Below are 23,305 nucleotides of genomic sequence, written 5' to 3' on the forward strand. Positions count from 1 at the left end.
TAAGCCTCAGCGATAGATTAGCGATAAGATTAATAATCATTTTGTTCACTGCGAGATCAACATCAATTACTGCTCATATCGTTAGGTAATTACTCACGCCGTCAGATAAATGCTTATGTTGTAAATTTTTTAGTTTCTCGTATTCTAACTTAGTAATGCGATATCGTTATCCAAGCTTTCATAACGCACGTAATTACATTTCTATTCTTTCGGTCTCTTACGTTCCAAATATTCATTTATATTAAATCGCTTTATGGCTTGTGAGTCATTAGAATCATTGAGTAACATTCCTTTGCGAACTTAGCGATTTCCCGCCAATCTTCCTTCGCCATTAGTCATCGTCAGCGCCCAGACACGCTCGGGCACAGCAGCCACAATCAGCCAAGAGGAATAAACGAGTGTCATCTATCGTCGAAAATGTGAAAAAAATATGACTTTTTGAGGCGATGACATATATTACGTAAAAATTTTGACATTTCGGAATTCGTATTACAATATCTCCATTCGTAATACACGTAAAGGTAAAATAATCGCTTATTGTATAATTTGGATTCTAGATCTTGTCGATTGAGCCATATTCAGAATTCGATCGATCTAACCTTTATTAAAAACTGATTTCGAATGCTTGCTTTTCGCTTATTCGCGTAAAGGACACGGGATCTCGCGCTGCGCGCCTACTTGGCGCGAGTCATTACTGTGTCTCTTGACAAAAAGTAGATATCAGATATTGGATACATAAACTAACATAAAAATTAAAAAAAAATCATTCAAGTTTAAATCGTGTTATAATTTACTTTATAATAGTTTCTAGCTATTTATTATCAAGTTTCTAGCCTTCATTACCAAAGAACTGCAGTAAATGTACGCTATAAATATATTTCTATATATTGATAATACAATAAAAAACTTCAAAGTGTAGTAAGTATTAATGAACAAAATGCGTTTCTTCAAAATGTTTTACACAATACTATTAAAAAAAAGACACATGTATATTGAAAATCTCAATTGAGCATATTTCAATGTTTAAAACAATGATTAAAATATGTTTTTTATCAATCCTATCTACTTATATATTTTAGAATTTTTAATCGATTCTTGAGAATCGATTAATTTCAACTCGATTAATCAAGTTATAAATTCTTTTTTACAAAATTTAAATAATTATGATAATCGATTTTTTTTTAATGTCGCACTGCGAATTTCTTTGGCGTTCCAATTCGTTACTACCGAATCCGACGAGCTAATTCGCGCCAAAGTTAGATTGTTTCACTTTACTCGCGACTGACAATAGCAAGGGGATCAAGAATTCTTGGTCTCCGCTGAGTTTTCTCAGCCGCGCTTGCGCTGTTTATCAAGCGTCTTTGATGTGCTTTTAATTAGGCCCGCGCTCCTGCGCCGCGTAACATATCGATATATACTGGCTCTGAGCATCCGCATCCATCTGCACACGGGTGTTTCCGATCGCGCTTCACCGCTATTGGTCCGCGCAAGACTTGGCGACGATTTCGCGTTCACACCTGTTACATGTATCGAAGACTCTGTATTCTCAAACGTGCACGTACTGATGCAAACGTGCGTTATTGTAATATTGCAATATATTCGTTTGATATAATTGTTTAATTGCAATATATTCGTTTGATATAAGTGTTTAATTTCGTAATAAAAAACTGTATTATTGTTTCTACTTAAAACTAGAAACATACGTGTTTTCTTTCAATTAGAACCTCTTTCGTTCCCGTCTCGCATCCTGGCGAGACAAATGAATTAAATATATGTGCGTGTTGAGGAACTGTTCTTCCATTAATAAAACGTAAAATCATTTAATGCGATATTCAAGCATTCACGAGAAAAATGAGTGTGACGTGTAAAAAATAAAATATTGAATATTTATTAAAAATTCAATAGTGTAGTCAATCAGCAAGTAAAACGTTTGTAAAAATTTTGGAATTCTCGCAATCTTCGAAAGGTTTATACAATTTAAGATAATTATCATAGATTAAGCATTAGAAACATCAATTTACAATGAGTATTGTATAAAGCAAACATTCTTGCATACGCAAAATTTTTTTAATATTGGAAAACATACTTCATTGACATTTAAAAATTCTAGTTTATTATTAAGTAATTTTGTTGCGTACCTGCATGTAAGATCATGGGTTTAAATATATTAGCACTTAATTGGTATAATATTAGCAAGTGTACTATTTTTGTGGCATCTTTTTGCGTATCTATTTCTCTCTGTTCTTTTAACAATATAGGTGCATTTTGCAATCTTTTAATGAAATCTTTTGACGATAACTTGATGATAAAAATAAATATCGCAAGGTTGACAAAGGGAATATTTTAATGGAATCACTTTATTGCAAGATGCTCGTCTTTTCTCATCTTGAAAAATTTCGTTATAAATTGTTGTATCAGTTTGTCCTCTTCACAAATCAATAAGTAATAAAAATTTATTTTGTTCCACATATAAAGAAAAACAATTATTAAGCTTAATATCTTAATAATATTCCTTATACATTATTTTCGACAATTTGTCTGATTTTAAGCATGTTATATAAACATTTTTTAATTCGTTCATTAATTTATCTATTTTTTTTTAATAGGACCAAATTTTTCTGATGATTCTTGCATACATAAAAAGACAAGTAATAATTTTCCCTGTAACGATACGCGTATCGTTATTAGACTGCAATGTCAGCCAGAGCACCGCACATAATTATTCACGAGTGATAGCCGTTCCGCCGGAGCTCCGACCTGAACTCTGCCGATCTGTATCCTTCCCACTCGTATTGTTGGTCGGCGAAGATTGTTGAGTAAAATCGGAACAATACGAGCGGGAGTAGCAATTCATATATAAATTGTTGCTCGCTTTGCAATTATTCTCCACTCCTATTGCAATTCTGTTCCAATCCGTTCCGACTCCTGGCTGTATTTGTCGCGAAACAAGATGGTGGAAAGTACTCCGTCACCATCAAAAATTCTCGATAGCGACTGACCGGTTTCCGCTGCACAGCTGATTCCTAGCACAGCCAATCACGTAAGCCATATACCAGTACCGCGCTGCGTCATAAAAAAGTCGTTTACGGTATTCAACATGCGAGACCGCGTTCCGCGAAAGATCAAACATACACATCATGCGCATGAACATATATTGTATAAATCTGACATAGCACACGTATACTCTTCACTTTGTATATATCTATATCGAGTTACTATTAAACACATTAATTCATATTAATACTATACCTTTTTCTTTCCGCCTGCATCTCTCCTTTTCGTTCGAACCTCTTTTACATTCCGAACCGATATCACCGAATCCAATGAGCTAATCCGCGCAAAAGTCAGATTGTTTCAACCCGAGGCAATTAAAGAATATTGTGCTGCATATGAATGTGTTATGTTATGTAAATTTTTCTTTTGTACTAGAACGATCTTTGTATCTTGCGCTGCAAGCGATCTATTATATGGAATTTGATAATTGCAATCGATCTGATCAGTATTTATTACAAATTAAAATCCGATATGATGGCTTTGGTTTGAATTTGAAATTTTTCAGCTGCTTCTTGGATTTTTCTAATGATGCATGTTCACGAGTGCTCGCAAATCTTGTAATTTTTCTTTGCTTAATGTTATATTTCTATTAAAGCCTGGTATTGCTGCTAAAGAAGATGAAATCTTTGGAAATTGAAATGCATTAACCACTATCCACTACTGCAAAATTCTCGTTGTTATCTGAAATTGAAAAATGTTATTTATCGGCATTTTTGAAATTTAATTCAGTAATATATAAATATTATAATAAATATTTTTTACAATTTTATGTATCTGCTCAAGGCAATTCTAACTTCTTGAAATTGTTAAAAAGTTTCTATTTCTGTCTTCCATTTATCAATAATCTGTTCCACCCTGCTTTATATCTTCTTTTCACATATGAAGCACTTTTCAAATAACTGAAGTCTTTTTTTTGTAAAGATCTATAGACCATTTTAGATTCATCATTGCTAAAGCAACCGCCTTTTCTTTATAGACTAATGGAACATATTCATGAGACGATTGCAGTTTTTCTGACTCATACTGTCCGAATTAGGTTCATCATAGTCCATACACTATTAGAAAAAAATTGCAATATTTTCAATTATTTTTATACAAATTGCAGAAATTTTATACATTCATGTAAATATCTTTATCTATAAATTATTAATTGTATAGATATTTACAGTATAAAAGGACCACATTCAATTTATATAAAAAAAATTTTTTCAATCAATTTGCTTGAATTTTTTATATATTATAGTTTTTGCATCTCTAATTAAAAATCTCAAAAATCTCAAGGACATTTCTATGTCTAGTTTCTGAATTTAAAATATTTGAAAGTTTCTTTTTTGAAATCTGTTTGTACGTTTGCCTACACGAGTATCCACTTGTGATCTCATACTTCATCACTTTATAACATTTCTGAAATATACATATTAAAATCATCAAATATAAATATTGATTGTCGTTAAGAATTATTACAGACAACGCGGCTCACGAACACCGATCGTACATTTATGTATACGCCTTCTCCCTGTACGCATTTCCATTCGATTCCCGCGTTTTATGACTCTTAAGTCTTATATTTCCTATTTACAATTGTGTGCTATAGATTTAGTTATTCGTTACTTAATTGACCAGACAGAAATTATACAATTATAACCGTACTACAATATTACACTATATGATTAATAACTATTATTTTTATTTAATAATTTTTATTTAATATTTACTATTTAAATATAAATAAATATAATAAATATAGATAATAACAAGGGCTATGAGCTAATTAAAATTAAAAGTTTAATATTTAAAATTAGATTAGTTAAAAATACAAACGATGCCTATCGAGTCATTCTCAATGTAAAATAATAATGTTACAATAATATCGGATTCTTACATTATAAAAACAGTGTTCTATACGTTATAAAGATTTAAAAAGTAGATACATATCAAATGCTTATGTCTTCCTTCTTTGTGACTCAAAAATAAAAGAGTAATGCAATGGATATAAAAATTTTATATGCCAGTATGCTATATTAGAACACAGAAACGCATAGTATCGACAGTATTAGATAACGTTACGAATTAAAAAGGAAAACAAATAGACACGAAGATAGTAATAGAAAGAGAGAAAGAGAGAAATATTAGGAAAGGGAAAGGGAATGTATGAGATGTTAGAATGTTTCTGGCAGAGATTTTCATTTTGCTTGTTAATTCCATGTTTCTATCTTTTAATATGGACCATTTCCAATATTAATCTCTTAAAAGGATTCAATGTGAAGCGCTGTTGAGCAAGTGCCTGTCCCATCGATGCAAATAAATGGTAATTAGACGGAGCAAAGTCTGGTGAGTAAGCCGCATGCGAAAGTATTTTCCAACCAAATGCTTCAATCGTTTCCTTGACCAGTTTTACTGTGTGTGATAGTGCATTATCATGAAGCAAAATCACTTTGTTGCCTTTTTTTAATATTCCAATCGTTTTTCACACAAAGCTTGATTCAAATTGATCATTTGTTGTTGGTAGCGTTCAGTATTAACGGTTTCGCCAGGTTTAACTCATAATAGATCACACCTTTCTGATCTCACCAAACACAGAGCATTGTCTTCCGTCCATAGCGATTTAGCCTTGCAGTCGATGTCGATGATTCGCCTGGAGTTACCCATGATCTTTTACGCTTATGATTCTCAAAATATATCCACTTTTCATTGCCAGTCACAATTCGATGAAATGACTTTCCTTTGTACCTGGCGAACAGCATTTCGCAAGTGGTTTTTCGGTTTTCCTGCTGTCTTTCATTCAGTTCATGTGGAACCCATTTTCCCATCTTCTGGATCTTTCCCATGGATTTCAAATGTATGGAGACGGCTTCTCGTGTCACATTCAATTGATCCGCGAGTTGTTGTTGAGTTTGAGCGTCATCCAACAATGCTTGCAATTCGCTGTCTTCAAACTTTTTCGATGGTTTTCCACGTTCTTCGTTTCTCACGTCAAAATCGCTACTTTTGAATTTTTTAAACCACTCAAAGCATTGTGATTTACCAAGAGCATGCTCACCGTAAGCTTCGACAAGCATTCGATGCGATTCTGTAGTTTTCTTCAAATGATAACAGAAAATCAATGCTGTCCGCAAATCGTAATTTCTAGGCACAAAATTCGACATGTTCGCTATTACAAACTATAATGTTGTATGAAACTTATATTGTTGTGAGTTGAAAATCTTTGTCAGATGTCAGAACAGGAAATGGCGTCGTCTGAAAGCAACTACATTGACAGCCATCTATTGATAAATTCCGATTTCATATTTACATATCTGGTATTAATAATTGGAGAGAATTTTTCAAATATGGATTTCACGTAAAAAAATTGTGAAAAACTTAAGAAGAAGTTCTTAACTTTTTTGTTAATAGTTCTGTTATTATCCATATAAAATCCATTTAATTCTTTTTTGTACAAAGGAAAAGATGAATTGTAATGGATATCCATTATTTAAAAAATTGTTGATAGCATTAATTAGATTGGTGCAAATGAGGATGATATATAAGCATATTATGGATATGGGAAAAAGTTCGTGGCGATTTTTTAGTAAAATTAAAGTGTTTTTCTTAGAGTATTGAAATCAATTTATTTAAACCAAATATGTTCCATTATTTTCTATAATATTTTGCCATTTTTGGGGCAGAGCCATAATTCCATCGCGATAGAACTTCTGTGGTTTCTGATCGAAAAACTGCTTCAAGTGATTTTCACAGATCTCTTTTGAAGCTAGCTTTACACCATTAAGAGAGTTCTGCAGACCTAAACAAATGATAGTTTGAGGGTGCTGTCAGGACTATACGGTGGGTGCATTAACTTCCCAGCCAAGCTCTCGCAATTTTTGCTGAGTCATCAAATATGTGTGTGTGATCGAGCGTTGTCGTGATGGAAGACGATATCTCTCCTATTGATTAATTCTGACCGCTTCCTCTCAATTGCTTGTTGTAATCTTTGCAGTTGTTCACAGTAGAGTTCGGAATTCATTGTTTGATTGGACGATAACAACTCATAGTGAACGATTCTCTTCCAGTCCCACCACACATACAACATCACCTTCTTCCTCGACAATCCAGGTTTTGCGATTGCTTGCGTCTTCTCTCCTTTCTTTATCCACGATCTTTTTCTAGTTGGATTGTAGGTGATTCATTTACCAATTATCATTCTCTTCAGAAATGGCTCAATTTCATTCCGTTTCAGTAGCGTATCACAAATGTTAATTCGGTCCATCAGGTTCCTCAACTCGTGAGGAACCCAAACATCGAGTTTCTTTTTGTATCCAGCTTTGTGTAAATGATTTAAAACTGTTTTGTGGTCGATGCCTAGTTCCCTGGCAATCTCCGCAGTGCTCACATGCTTATCACGCTCGACTTTTACCATGATTTCATCGGACTTTTCAGTGATTGGTCGATCGCAGCCAATTATTTTATCCACAAACCCGTAGATTATGCCTCTCTTGTGATAAAACAAATGAATCAAAATTGAGAAAAAATTTGCCGGAAAAAATTGTCTTTTGATTGATATCCATTAAAAACAAGATTCTCAACACCAATAATATAGTGTGTGTGTGTGACATATATTATTGTAAATGTTGCGCCACGCGATTTATAAGAAAGATGAGCCCATTACATATATTTATTATCACTCACACACACACACACACACACACACGCACGCACGCACGCATGCACGCACGCACGCACGCATGCACAAGATACCGAATCTTATAGAGATAAGCGCAAGAGCAACGAGACAGGCAATCACATTCGGCGCCCCTTAGGCCACGTGACATGATACAACCAATCTGCAGCGACCATGTATATGATTGGTCGCGACTAGCTACGAGAACAGCTATATAACTTCGAGATCCTCCTCGATTCGAATTCAGAAATAATCGAGCCACCGAAACAAAATCTGCAAGATTTTTCTGTAGCCGAGTCTACAGAGCGAGCGATACGAATCTTCATCTAAAGTCAAGACTGAGATCTTGTCTGAATATCTCTGTACTAATGTTCAATAAACAATATTGGAAGATATCTGGATTATTATTTACTAACATAGTATTCAAAAAACTAATCTACCGTCAATCTCCATAGTATAATGCCAATCTCCATAGTAAATTGCGATCTAATGTGTAAAGAGTTAAAAATTTTCAAAGTATTATTAATGCTCTCTGATGGAGCCGCTAAAATGATGTCATCCACATCAAAAATAAAACAATAACCATATAAGTAACCTCCCAATTGCAATTTCCTCCAAGTTCTGCATAATCATATCAGCAACGATTGGAGACAAAGGTGACTCCATAGAAGTCTTAAGTTCTGTTTGTAAAATTTTTGTTAAACAAATGGAATTTATCATCAAACGAATAGCAATCAAAAATCTTCCAAAGGGATTTTAGTTTTCTTAGATATGCATTCCGATCTTTCTCGTAATGATACTGTCAGATATCAATTTTATAGGAACATTAGTGAATAACGAAATGATATCCAAAGAAATCAATAAGTAATTAAGCTCGAAACGAACATACTTTTTCGATAAGATGGAAGTTGTTCTTAACATGGCTAGGAGCTTCAAGTATAGAATTGTTAATGATATTATGCAGATACAATGAAAAATAATATAATGGATATTAACAGATGATACGATAATTCTTAGAGGATTACCCTGTTTATATCTTTGTTAATCCATATGCTCTGGGAATGCTCATCGGTTGTGAGTAACCTCCGATATATCGTCAATAAAGTTTTTATCTTTTTGTTTAACAGGCAAGAAACGTAAGTAAAAAAATTAACTTCTGGTAGAATCTATCGATTTTTTCGTATCTTTATCCGAGAAAACTTCCTCCATTCTTGATATGGAATTGTCTTTATTCAAAGCAACCGTGACATTCTCTTTGTCAATGGTCATTATGACCAATATTTCCGGATGTTTTTTTAAAAATGCTTTAATTATATTTAACCAATTACAAATTAATTTATCATTAGATTTATTAATAGGAAATTCCTTATAAAATTTTTCAAGAATCATAATTGAAATATTTCTAACAAAATTGGTAAGCTTATCAAGACGACTATATATTTTCAATATGTCTTATGAATTCAACTACTGTTCTATCCATGTTATTTTTACTAACAGGGAGTCCAAATCCCTCTAATTGCAGTAAATATTGTACCTCGATAGGAATCTCAACGTTGCTCAGATTGATGAACCATTTTTCAGTTAAAGTATCAAGAGAAGCAGCCTCTCCAAAATTCTCAGAAGAATTATGTATTATTTCTGATTTAACTCCCCGTTGTCAGAATTAATATTAGATAGAATTAATATTAGATAGAATTAATATTAGATATACTAAGCACATTATTTTGACAATCATTAATAGATGTCGAACATAAGAAATCTGTTTTATTTGAGACTTCTTTAATCTTAAATCTTTTGATTTAAATCTCAACCAATCAATTTTCTTGTCAATTTTACATGTTTATTTGAAAAAATAAAAATTGTTTAAATTGTTCAAATTAAAAAATTTACATTCTATGAAAGTTAACAAAACGTTATGGATCATGTCGTCATGGACAAGTAAAATTAAAAATATTGGTTCTAATGTAATATAGATCAGTGCTCACAAAGATCTGCACATTTCGGACTGATTCCAGCGAGCGATTCCCACTACCGCTCGATGCTCGACCGCCCAGCGTCCACATGATGCTCTAGCTCAGGAGTGTTCCTATACAAAAGTACTGGGAGTACACTTTCCGCAAATTATTATTGAAATATGTTTTTTTATTAAATAAATTATTTCTATTAACATAAAATTTTCTATTCTTAATTTATTCATTGTTTCTTAATATACTTATATTTTGACGTAGTTTTTTAATATATTTTTTAATACATAATATTATAATACGATAACGTACATTTCGAGAATAGTTTTCCACATTAACTGTGAAGTACTATTGTAAGATGCATTTTTTTAAATGGTTTCCCCACTAGGAGAGACCAGAATCAGGACTGTAGGAGTAGAATAATCGAGACTACATTAAAAACAAAATACGCGAGATACGTGTAAACGTGTCTGAGCACGCAGCAGCGACTGCCGCTAAGGCTGCTGTAACATCTTGTTGCGAACATATCTATGATAAAAGTTATCATAGATACCACACTTTTAAAAAATCGTATAAGTAAATATTTTTATTCTTAAAATTTTTGTTTTACAATCGTATATGATTGTCTGAAATATTTGATTTCTACTTAGATAATAAATGTAGTTCTTATTTAATAAAGTCCAAGATTTTTTTTGTTTATGAGTCTTTGTTATCGTATATTGTTAATGTTTTTAAAAAATGAATAGATAGGGATAATAGACTAACCATAGCAAGGAACTGTATGACTCATTTAGTGACAACTCTTATAGTATTTGCTCAAAATTTTATTCCTTTAAAGACATTTTCCTCAACAGTAAATGTTATAAGTTTACTTTCCTCATGTCCAATCTCGAAAACTAGGCCCATTCGACGAGTTTTTTGCATGAAACAATATGAACAAATTTTGTAAAAAAAGCATTGTTTTACCCTGCGAAGCGAATGTTTGTATTTAAAATATATTTTTATAAAAATTTTATTAATATGTAGCCAAAGATGTAACTTAAAATACATTAATATTCATTTTAATATTATAATCTTAGTCGAATTATCTCGATCCCTAATTGAATCAGATGGAATGCATTAAAAAAATGTATTTTTTTCATATTATCAGTTTCCCCTTATTATTAAAATATTATTAGATAATCGATTGTATGTAGTAACTGGTGTAGAATTCATTTTTTTGATAAATCTTTTAATTTTGTCTGTAAATATTCGAAACTGAATAATAAGTCTATTAGTTCCAGTCTCTCCTAGGCTTATTCTACAAAAACAAGAATCAAATTCTCGAATGTGACTTGGCGGGAAAACAAAATTATATATCGTACAAAAGGAACAAAGGATCAAAGAAAATAGAAACAATCAATTTAGATATATAGAGTCTATATATGGAATCTATATATCTAAATTGACTGTTTTTATTTTCTTTGATCCTTCATTCTTTTTCTAATAATACGATATATAATTTTGCTTTACTGCCAAGTCACATTCGAGTATTTAATTATTATTTTTGTGGAATAAATTACTGGGAAAACTATTAAAAAAAAAACGTACCTCACGTGACGTGGAAAACTATTGTCGAGAAATGTACGTTATTATAATTAATGTATTAGGAAACTAAAATAGTATATCATAAGAAACAATAAATAAATTAACAATAGAAAATTATATGTTAATAGAAATAAATTATTTAATAAAAAACAATGTTTTAATAATAATTTGGCAGAAAGTGCGCTCCCATAGTATAGCTCAGTATATTTCTGGTGTAAGGACGCTTCTGAATCAGAGCGGCATGTGAACAATTCGGCCGAGCCTCGAGCGGTAGTGGGAATCGCTCGTTGGAATCAGTTCGAAATCTGCAGATCTTTGCGAGCGTTGATATAGATGGTATGCATCTTTAAGCTCCAAATGGCTTTTTACATTATTAAATTGAATTTTCTCTAATTTTTTGTAAGAATAATTATTGTACAAAAAAAGATTGTTAGTTTGTGAATTTGTACAAATGCGGAGAAACTAAATTAAATTTGACATGATTTTAAAAACTTAATACGCACTCTAATATTTACACTTAATTTAACTAGATTACAAAATTTCTTTAAAAATTTCTTTAAGAAAGTAGGATAAGTAGTCCAACAGTGAACCAGTAGTACACTATGAACCATTGCGATATTTCGTAAATATGATGTTATCAGATTGTGCTGCTATCAGCGACTCGCATTTGAACCTCTCCTTGACTCTCCAGCCGATTGACAGATCGCATCAAGCATAGCCATGTAATGTCATGTTTTAAGAATTTTGGGTTGCAAACCCAAGTAGTTTTTTTCGTAAGTTTTACACATTTTTTATGTTTATGTTATACCTATCATTTTTTTCATTTTACAATAGTTTTGTATGCACATTTGATTTTATTCTGTAAACAACTTTTTCTGTTATATTAGGTGTACAACTTCGCTTCCGCCGTTTTTTTTCCGAAATTCGAAGCTTTATTGTAAAAAACTGGTTATACATTTATAATTCAAGTATTGTCCATCGCTGGCCACTATTTTCTCCCATCTTTCGGGTAGCGTACGAATCCCGCGTCGAAAAAACTAATCATCTTTTGAGACTATCCACGAATCGATCCAATTTTTTACTTCTTCATAAGACCGGAAGTGCTGGTCAGCCAGGCCGTGTGCCATTGATCGAAACAAGTGATAGTCAGAGGGAGCAACGTCTGGAGAATACGGCGGATGGGGTAGGACTTCCCATTTCAACGTTTCCAAGTATGTCTTGACCACTTTCGCAACATAGGGTCGAGCATTGTCATGCTGCAAAATCACTTTATCGTGTCTCTCGTTGTATTGCGGCCGTTTGTCTTTCAATGCTCGGCTCAAACGCAATTGCGTTTGATACCGATCGCCTGTGATTGTTTCAGTCGGTTTTAACTGTTCATAATACACTACGCCGAGCTGGTCCCACCAAATACAGAGCACGACCTTGGACGTCAAAATCACCATTCTTGAAGCATTGAAACCACTCACGACACGTTCTTTCACTAATAGCGGCCTCTCCATAAGTATTTGAGAGCATTCGATGAGCCTCAGCCGCAGATTTCTTCATATTGAAGCAAAAAATTAAAACCTCCCGCAAATGATAAGAATTTGGCTCGTAAACTGACATTTTCAATCGAGAATAACTTTATGATGCAGACACAAATCGACTAATGTTTCTATGGGGTTATGTTGATAGATGCCCAAGTTTATTGCATGACGTCTATGATCTATTTATTTCGACCATTACTTACCGCTAAAGCCATCTATAGGAAAACGGCGGAAGCAAAGTTGTACATCTAATATTATTTTATCGCATTATTTAGGAGATTATTATGGAAAAGATTAGGTGGTCTTCAATGAATCATTTTGACGTAGTGAACACGTAGTCAACAATGAACCATAGTTTATTGTAGACTATATATCTTTTTTACAATAATCTTCAAAATAATAATTCATTGTAATTATTTGGAATAAGGCTCCTCTCCCCATTTAAAATTTCAATCAAAATGTACTCATTTGATACGTTTTCACTCAAAACGGAAGAAAAACGTGACTTTGTGAATTCTCACTTTATAATTATCTATTTTATAAAAAAATAAACATTTTAAAATATAGTAAAACTAAAATAATCTCAACAATTCGTAGTATAAAACATGTAGTTCATTATTAAAAATAGCATTATTCACTATGTACATACTCTTGTACACAATGAATCATTTCTCGTTTTTTGAAATAATCGAAATTGTGACTAAACTTAAAAAATAACTTAAGAGTTATTGTTTACAGTTTATAGCCTATTAAATTCATAAACTATGCCAAAATTCAATTTTTCAACTCAATAATTAAGAGAAATATAAAGTAAATTTAAAAAAAATGTAAATACGTATCAAATGCTTATGCCTTCCTTCTTTGTTACGAATATGTGATCCATTGAAATCCATTTAAAAAGTGAGACATTGAAATTTCTCAATATAAACGGGACGCTTGTGACATTCGATTTTTTTATATAAAGCAAACTATTTAAAAGAAAGTTTTCCAGAAAAACCAGTTGTTAAGTTCTGAATATAAATTTAATTTAATTAATTTGTGACTTACGTTCCTTGCCTGTTAGATGAAAAGGTAAAAACTTTATTGATATATCGGAGGTTACTCACAACCGATGGTAGCATTCCCAGAGCATATGGATTAACAAAGATCCACAAGGTAATCCCCTAAGAATTATCATGTCATCTGTTAATAGTCCATTATTTTTCATTGTATCTGCATAATATCATTAATTCTATATCTGAAACTTCTAGCCATGTTAAGCTTCCATCTTATCGAAAAACTAAAATATATTTCATTTTCGAGCCTAATTACTTATTGATTTCTTTGGATATTATTTCGTTATTCATTAATGTTTCTATAAAATTGATATCTGATAGTATCATTAAGAGAGAGATGGGAATATCCAAGAAAACTAAAATCCCTTTGGAAGATTTTTGAGCTATTCGTTTGGTATTAAATACCACTTTTTTTATGTTTAACAAAAAATTTTACAAACAAATCTTAGGGACTTCTATGGAGTCACCTTTGTCCCCAATCATTGCTGATATGGTTATGCAGAACTTGGAGGAAATTGCAATTGGGAGGTTACTTATATTGTTTTATTGTTTTATTTTCGATATGTGAATGACATCATTTTAGCGGCTCCTTTAGAAAGCATTAATAATACTTTGAAAATTTTTAATTCTTTACACATTAGATTGCAATTTACTATGGTGATTGGCATTGACGATAGATTAAGTTTTTTGGACACTGTAATTAATTGAGGAACAGAGTCTTGTTTTTAATGAATATCGCAAGATAACTTTTTTCGATAAATTTCTCAATTTTAACTCATATATAAAATAATACGCTTATAATACGCTTATATGCCATCACAATACAGCACAATATGTTTTCCAATTATAATATTTAAAAAATATGCATATGTAAGAATGTTTGTTTTTATACATACTCATTGTAAATTGATGTTATGTTTCCAATTCGCTTCTACGATATTTATCATTCTAAACTGTATAAACTTTCCGAAGATTGCGAGGATTCCAAAAATTTTGAATAAACGGCTTTATTTGCTGACTGACTACACTATTTATTGAATTTTTAATAAATATTCAATATTTTATTTTTTAACTTCACACTCATTTTTCTCGTGAATATTTGAGTATCGCATTGAGTGTTAATTTAGTTTTCATTTAGTGAGTTTTAATTTGGTTTTTATATTTCATAATCTTGTTTTCATTCTCTTATTCTTTTTTCAGTTCAGTGTCATTATTCGGTTTCTTATCTTGAATGTTATCGTTTATTAGGTCATGTGCAATCGCACTCATGAAACTTTATATTAAGCAACTGTTGATGCAACTTGATAGTTCTAGACGTCATATTGAACTATAAAAGTGAAAATCGTAATTTCAAATTTTTTTTCATTCTCGGCATAAACTTTATTTCACAAACAATTAATGGATATGCTTTATATCCATTATATCCGGGCGTATCCGGGGGGGAGGGGGACGGGGAAGGGGGAGTAAATTCCCTTCCCCTCCGAAATTTTTTAATAATTATTTCATTTTAAGAGGATTCCGTTAGCACACATCCTGATAGCACATCCACTCACATTAGTTGGTGTCTAATAATTTTTCGCTGCTTTAATGAAGATATTTTATTTTGAATTGACGATGTATAAAAATATTGTATAACTCTACCGAACTCCTCTCTTTTATTTTTAAATGTAAAAAACATATAACTTTACTTTTGATTTTGTATGAGATTTTTGCTGTACATAATATATTTTTTCTTCTCATATAATTTTTAATATTCTTCTGTTCGAGTTTTAATAAAATATGCGATATATATAGGGAAAATTTTTGTAATATTTTTGTCCCAAAAACAGAATATACGTTATAATTGATACATTCTTGTAGTAACTGTATTGCTCTTCTTTTAAAAAAAAAAGTCTTTAAAAAATAAGTAAAAATTATATAATGTACAAAACGTAACATTTTGCGCCTGTTCAAAATGAGGTACGAGAAGACATTAAAGTTGTAAAACTACCCAAATGGAATTCATTAATGTTAAAAATTGTTGTAAATCACAACAACAAAATTGCAGGGACGTTCTTTTCAGTGCAATAGCAAAATCCTTTTTTTTTGTCATTAATTGGTGCATGCTACCCTAAGTTGATTGAAATTCTTCCCCCCGAAAATAATTCCACGTTACGCCCATGGTATAGCTTTAAACAAAGTTTTCAATAAAAAAGCTAAAAATAAAGTTAGATCTTTAGTGCTGAAATAAATCTATGTGAATTCATATACATAGTCAATACATATACATAGTTAATATAAATACGTACATACCATATGTATATATATGATTCATAGTCTTTTTTTTACAGATCGAAATTTATTTATTAAAAATTATTTATTACATATTTTCGACACATATTTAAATTTCTCTAATAGGATACTAATAGAGAAATCTATTATCATCTATTATCACCAAACTATTAAATTGCTTATCAATTTAATTTGTTGATATTATAGCAAGAGTTTAATCGACTTGCGTTTTAAGATCGAAAATAATTTCAGCAGTTTAAAAAAAAGACTGTGACTATATATGTAGTATATAAATTCACACAGAATTATTTTAACTCTAAAAAATCTAGCTTGACCGTTTAGGATCCTTGTTTCCTAATCATTCCATTATTCTGCTTTAATTCTGGAGTTTTCAAGTGTAAAAAAGAAGTACGCAAAAATATATCGCAAAAATTATACGCGTTTAGTCAGTAGACGAGACAGACAACTTTGGGATTCTCTTAAGCAAATCCTCAAAAATATAGTTATACCAAATGTCCAATCTCTTATTTGAGGGCCTTTACAATCGTTCAACCTTGTAGGTTGATTAATTCTGCGAGTTGTTTACTGCAAGCAACACAAGCGGCAAAAGAAAACATTTTCCCGCGTTAGATTCCCATGCTCACGAAAGAATCGTTACCGAACATCTTGTAGATGTTAAATAAATTAAAAGAATGGCAGTTATTTAAATGGCCAATATTATTTTAAATTCGGAATATTTTATTATTACCAGATAGTATCCCCAACCGCAGACTATACCCCATTTCTTATGAACATTTTTGTTTGATGCCAAGTCAACTGCTTTCGTATGATCATTATATATGAACGCAGGTGTTACTTGTATAACAGCGATGTCATAGTCGTTGATGTCGTTGTCAAAGTTTTCATGTATGAAAAATTTGTTTATGTTATGAACGGTGCAATTCTCATAAAGAATGGAAGATCCACTACACAAGGTAATCTCTTTTATAGGATCGTCAGTTCTACAATATACATTATCTTTTTATTAATGATTAACAAATCATTATTTCTAAATTTGTTATTTTACTTACATTTTCATGCAATGACCTGCTGTAACAGCCCATTCCTCATTTATTATAGCAGCACAGCACACATGTACATTATTTAACCTCAGCGACAACTAAAAGAACAAAAATGTCTTACTATGTATATAATCTTAAATAATATAATCTTAAATAAATCTTAATCGCTCTAATTTTGAACAAATCTGAAATTTGAATATTGTATTTTTTACATATTTTAGAACATATTAGTCGAAACGAAAAAGTAGCAGGCACTGTAGCAATCACTCTCTGCATGATATAAAAAAATCTTATATTGTATAACTTATACATATAATATTTAAAATTGACTATGTATGCGATGTTACATGTGCCCGATCTCCTTATAATGAGTACCGATTTTTTTACTATCTAGGGTAAACATATTAGGATTGTTCGGAATAAATTCTAATCGTAATTGATCAATTATTTTCTAGATTTTTATGTTTTCTTTAGAAAGAAAACGAAATAACTCTGGAAAAATGGCGTTTTTACTAGAAAATTTGCTTAATAAAAAATAACGTGCAATGATATGTTTTTTAAATGAAGGCATCATACGATATTCATCATAGAATAATTACCGTGTATAGTGACGGATTATATGCAATGGAAAACAATGTACAAGTAATGAATATGATTCCAGAAAGATCATGAAAGCTTAGCAGACGATACCCGATGCAGCACATCAATCAAATAAATATTGTGATCACTTCTAAACTCATTTTCATGAACGTCTTGGAATCGTATCCATCATTTGTAAACTGTTTTCCGTAACACATAATCGTCACCATATATGACAATCTTTCTACTTTAAATGGCAATGGTGTTCTCAGCAATTAAAAAAACGTATTAAGTATTACGTATGTACATTGTTCTTTTTTATACAAATGTTCTAGTAAAAATATGTTTAAAAAATATACAAAATATTTACCTTTGAAATATGCTATCAGTTAAATCTTTTTTGAAATATTAGATTTTGCCAGTATTTTAATTTGCTCTATCAAGAAAGGATCCATGTTTATAAAATGCAATGTCAGTGTATCGAAATAAACAAACAAGAGTTGAGAAATTTCCTCACTGATCAGTATTCGTAAGAAAACTAACTCGAGAGAATCCTACATAGTTCCAAAAGCTAATGGTTTTTTAAGTATGCATGCACGCATGAGAGAAGATCTGTACTTGATCTAGAATCATGTAACGATAAACAAAAATGCTCGTTTTGATTCTCATATACGTATGCACAATTAATTTTTTCAAAAAAAAACCTACAAAGGCAATGTCCGAGTTTTATATAATGATAATGATGAAAAAAATAAATATAAAATGAATAAAATAAAAAACCGTTAAGTTTTGGAATTACGTAGGATTCTCTCGAGTTAGTTTTTTCGCGATCGGTGAGGAAGTCTCTCAACTCTTGTTTGTTTATTTTAATACATTGACATTGCATTTTGTAAATATGGATCTTTTTTTGATAGAATAAATCAAAAATATTGGCAAAATCTGATATTTCAAAAGAAGATTTAATCGGTATCGTCGCATGTTTCAAAGGTAAATATTTTTGTTAACACATTATACAAAAAATGTAATGTGAATATTGAATATTTTTATAGACATGTTGTTATAATTTGATCTGGTATATGCTGAGCCACCCAAATAATTTACAAAATCTTAAAGAGATTGCTGGAAAAAAATGTTCGAAAGTTTTATAAAAATGTTGGGAAAATTCACATTTTCCGAGGATGTGGCATATTTTTCGTCTGACGAAAATCACAAGAAAATGTAGAACAACTGGATGTTGAGGAAGCTACACCATCAACATGTGACGAAGAATATATACCACCTGAAAAAAATTATAGAGTGCCTTTCAAAATTAAATTAAAAATTGTCATGACTGCAAATAAAAATCCAAATTGGAGTTTTAAATATTGGATATGGGAAAAAGTTCGTGGCGTTTTTCCCGCTAGATAGCATTAAATGCTCAGCAGTCGGCAACTACTAATCGCATCGGCATTAGACATGCGTTTAAAAAGTGACATTTTAACTTTTGTTTTGAGCCGAAAAAGATTGAAATCGGTGAAGTGGATCAAAAGTTATTTTATTTTGAAAATGGAAATAAATAAGAAAAAAATTCGTTACATTTTGCAGTATCACTACGATAAAGGCAAGAATGCATAGGCTTGTGAAAAAAATTTGCGCTATATTTACGATGAAGATATTCTATCAAAATTAGCAGCACAGAAATGGTTCACTCGCTTTCGTGCTGGAAATTTCGATGTGAAAGGTGAACCTCGCTCCGATCGACCAATCACTGAAAAGTCCGATGAAATCATGGTAAAAGTCGAGCGTGAGCACTGCAGAGATTGCCAGGGAACTAGGCATCGACCACAAAACAGTTTTAAATCATTTACACAAAGCTGGATACAAAAAGAAGCTCGATGTTTGGGTTCCTCTCGAGTTGAGTGTTAGGAACATGATGGACCGAATTAACATTTGTGATACGCTAATGAAACGGAATGAAATTGAGCCATTTCTGAAGAGAATGATAATTGGTAATGAAAAATGGATCACCTATAATCAGAAAAAAATCGTGGATAAAGAAAGGAGAGAAGACGCAAGCAATCGCAAAACCTGGATTGACGAGGAAGAAGGTGACGTTGTGTGTGTGGTGGGACTGGAAGGGAATCGTTCACTATGAGTTGTTATCCAATCAAACAATTAATTCCGAACTCTATTGTGAACAACTGCAGAGATTACAACAAGCAATTGAGAGGAAGCGGCCAGAATTAATCAATAGGAGAGATGTCGTCTTCCATCACGACAACGCTCGACCACACACACATCTTTGATGACTCGACAAAAATTGCGAAGTTTGGCTGAGAAGTTTTAATGCATCCACTGTATAGTCCTGACATAGCACTCTCAGACTATCATTTGTTTAAGTCTCTGCAGAACTCTCTTAATGGTGTAAAGCTAGCTTCCAAAGAGGCCTGTGAAAATCACTTGAAGCAGTTTTTCGATCAGAAACCACAGAAGTTCTATCGCGATGGAATTATGGCTCTGCCCCAAAAATGGCAAAATATTATAGAAAATAATGGAGCATGTTTGGTTTAAATAAATTGATTTCAATACTCTAAGAAAAACTTTAATTTTACTACAAAAAAATCGCCACGAACTTTTTCCCATACTCAATATTTACAAAAGCGATTTAAACAACATTTATGTCATAACAGTGATATTTTATAAGAAAATTTTTTAAGCATTTTTTAAGAAAAAAATTTTAACAGGTGACACATTTTTAGATAAAATGGACAATATAAAGAAAAATATATATAATCGATTTACCGAAGCACGAGAAGCAATTAGTAATAAGACGGCAATTACAACAATGGGCTATAGCTGCTGCAGTTTCATTCCGAAATATGGAAAACAAAAATGAAAGTACTTTACATTTTGTAGCATCGTCAAAGTGGCTAACAAATTTTATAAAAAATTATAGGATTTCAAATGGTCGCGTTATACAGTATTTATCTAAAAAAAAAATCAAATCACCGGAAGATATTATGAAGTCTGCAACTTCAAACTTTGATACAGTGAATTTCAATCGACTATATAATTCTGATTTTATTATTAATACGGATCAAACCGGTTGCGAATATGGAATTAATGTTTCAAGAACGTATACGCATACAAGTGAAAAGAAAGTCGAACTTTATATAAGCGATTTAAATAAAATAACACATTCGTACACTGTTCAATACTCCTTAACAAAATCTGGAAAATTATTAGATAAAGTATTTATATGTTTACAAGAATTGGGAGATACACACATTTGGAATACGCGTTAAAGAAGTCGACAAACTTTTAAAATTATGCAAAAATGTATCTGTTGTTTGCTCAAAGTCAAATAAACTGATATCATATTTATATGAACAGTATTTAAAAACTATCTTGTAGGCAACAATCCATTTTTAATTATTGATTCTTGAGGAGGGTAAAAGAATATTCACATGTAAAACGAATTTTTTATAAATAATGATAATAAGCCAACATATATAATTTGCAAATTATACTTCCAAAATGTACTCTGATCTGTCAACTTTGTGATGTTTATTTTTATAGACAAAAATATTAAATCAAAAATATCATTAAGCGAATTTAAAATTGTCCAGATAATCTTATTGACGGAGAAAAAATAGAATTGAATTCGCGATATAATTGAATTCGCTTCAATCATTAACTCATTATTTATTATGTACTCCAAAATCTAAAAATATGATCCTATTTGCATGGTATCAAAGTTGACAGATGAACACGAAATTTTTTATATTAATCAATTATGTTTCCCTGCAAATTTACATAACTTAAAATGTAATTTGTGTAATATAAATTATTGTTTTTTTTTAATGTTCGTGATGTACGGCTCACACACATTTATATTTTCAATGTTTTTACATTAATTTTCACCCACATTATATGGCAATGTCTGAATTTTACAATAATGATAATAATAAATTAAAAAATTAATATAAAACAAAATATTATTTTGTAAAATGTTCGATGTACGACTCATTTGTATTTCCAATGATTTTATATTAATATTCATTTATAACATTGTACAACAATATCCGAATTTTATAAATAAATAAACGTAAATAAATATGCAAAATGATGTTTTTTGATGAAACAAAAAAAAATTGATACTGCATGGTTTCGAACTTTCTTCGTCAGATGTAAAAGTATACGCGTGCCTTTGATCACCGCGCTTTATCCCCTACTTATTCATAGTACTTACCACGCATATTTATTTCGGCTTCTTATGATTAGCCTCTTAAAGGTTCATGCACCTCTTTTACACTTTTTACACTCTCGACCCAGTCTTTTGAATGGTATAAAGCACATTTCAATTCGTATTTCGTACCACCTCCTTGTGAGTGACTTTCAAAAAGTTTTAGGTAGCGATCATGTTTGTTCAAAAGTTATTAGCAAATAAATTTTTAAAAATGTCTTATTTCTGCTATATATTGACGGACATACGACTTTTCCACGCGAAAAGAGATTCAACCCACCTCTCCCCTGCCTAGAAATATACGACTTTCCACACGCGCGAAACAAAGTTCACTCCTCCTTTCCTTGTCTAGCAGAAAATCGGTCGCCCCTTGATTAGGAGGAAGGTAAAATGGATCTCGTTTCACATGAAAAATCGTACGTGGACAGAGGCAGGGTTGTATACACATAATACCTTAAGTTTTATAAAAATTTTATGCGCAGAAAACTCGAGTATTCTGCACAGATAATAAAATGAGATTTTCTGCTTAAAATTCCTTTCATGCAGAAAATCTCGCTTAAGATTATATTATACAGTGACTCGTATTAATATTCGGACATTATGATATTTTAGAAGTTATTACCTTCTAAACATAATTTTTATTGGAATTTTTATAAGAAATTTACGGTTTTTGTTTTAAATTGAAAAATTCATTATAGTTATTAGAAATATAAATTTTATTTCTATAATTACTATTTATATGATACAGTTTCAAATATATTAAACTATAAACAGAATTTTGCTTAAGAATTTTTCTGGTATCGCAAAAATATTCGGATATTTAACAAGATTTATATAATATAATAATATAAATCTCTATAAACGAAATGATAATTTTAATACTTTGTTGGATAACCTTTTTGTTTAATAACAAGCTGCAAACGTTTAGGCATGTTAGAAACAATTTTTATTAAATAATTTGGTGTAATGCGCGTCATTCCTTTTTTAATATTCGTAATTTTAATTCTTCTTTTGATCTTGTAAGCATAATCCGAATGTTATGGTCTAATAAATTCCATAAATTTTCTATAGGATTTAAATCTGATGACTGTGGTGAAGAATGTAATACTTTTGGACAGTATAATAAATATTCTTGCACTATTCGTGACTTATGTTTTGGATCATTGTCTTGATAAAATTTGAAACTATCTCGTATATTCATATTATTAGCACTTTTTATTAAATTATTTTTTAGAATACTTAAATATTTATTTTTATCCAAAATTCCATCAATAAAAACTAATTCACTCACTCCTTTATTTGAAATACAACTCCAAACCATTA

General features: G+C 31.1%; 1 protein-coding gene across 1 annotated transcript in view; it reads right to left on the reverse strand.

The window, feature by feature from the left end:
• LOC108693515 (trypsin-like) overlaps positions 1 to 23,305 on the reverse strand; it is a 68,817-nt gene that overhangs the window by 32,720 nt on the left and 12,792 nt on the right. The window contains exons 3-4 of the mRNA XM_018202519.1: positions 17,188 to 17,276; positions 16,866 to 17,118 (exon numbers count right to left, since the gene is read on the reverse strand). Coding sequence (XP_018058008.1) covers positions 16,866 to 17,118; positions 17,188 to 17,276 — 342 coding nt within the window. The remainder of the gene's footprint in view (positions 1 to 16,865; positions 17,119 to 17,187; positions 17,277 to 23,305) is intronic.

This window comes from Atta colombica, unplaced genomic scaffold (assembly GCF_001594045.1).
Source record: "Atta colombica isolate Treedump-2 unplaced genomic scaffold, Acol1.0 scaffold90, whole genome shotgun sequence".
Lineage (NCBI taxonomy): Eukaryota > Metazoa > Arthropoda > Insecta > Hymenoptera > Formicidae > Atta > Atta colombica.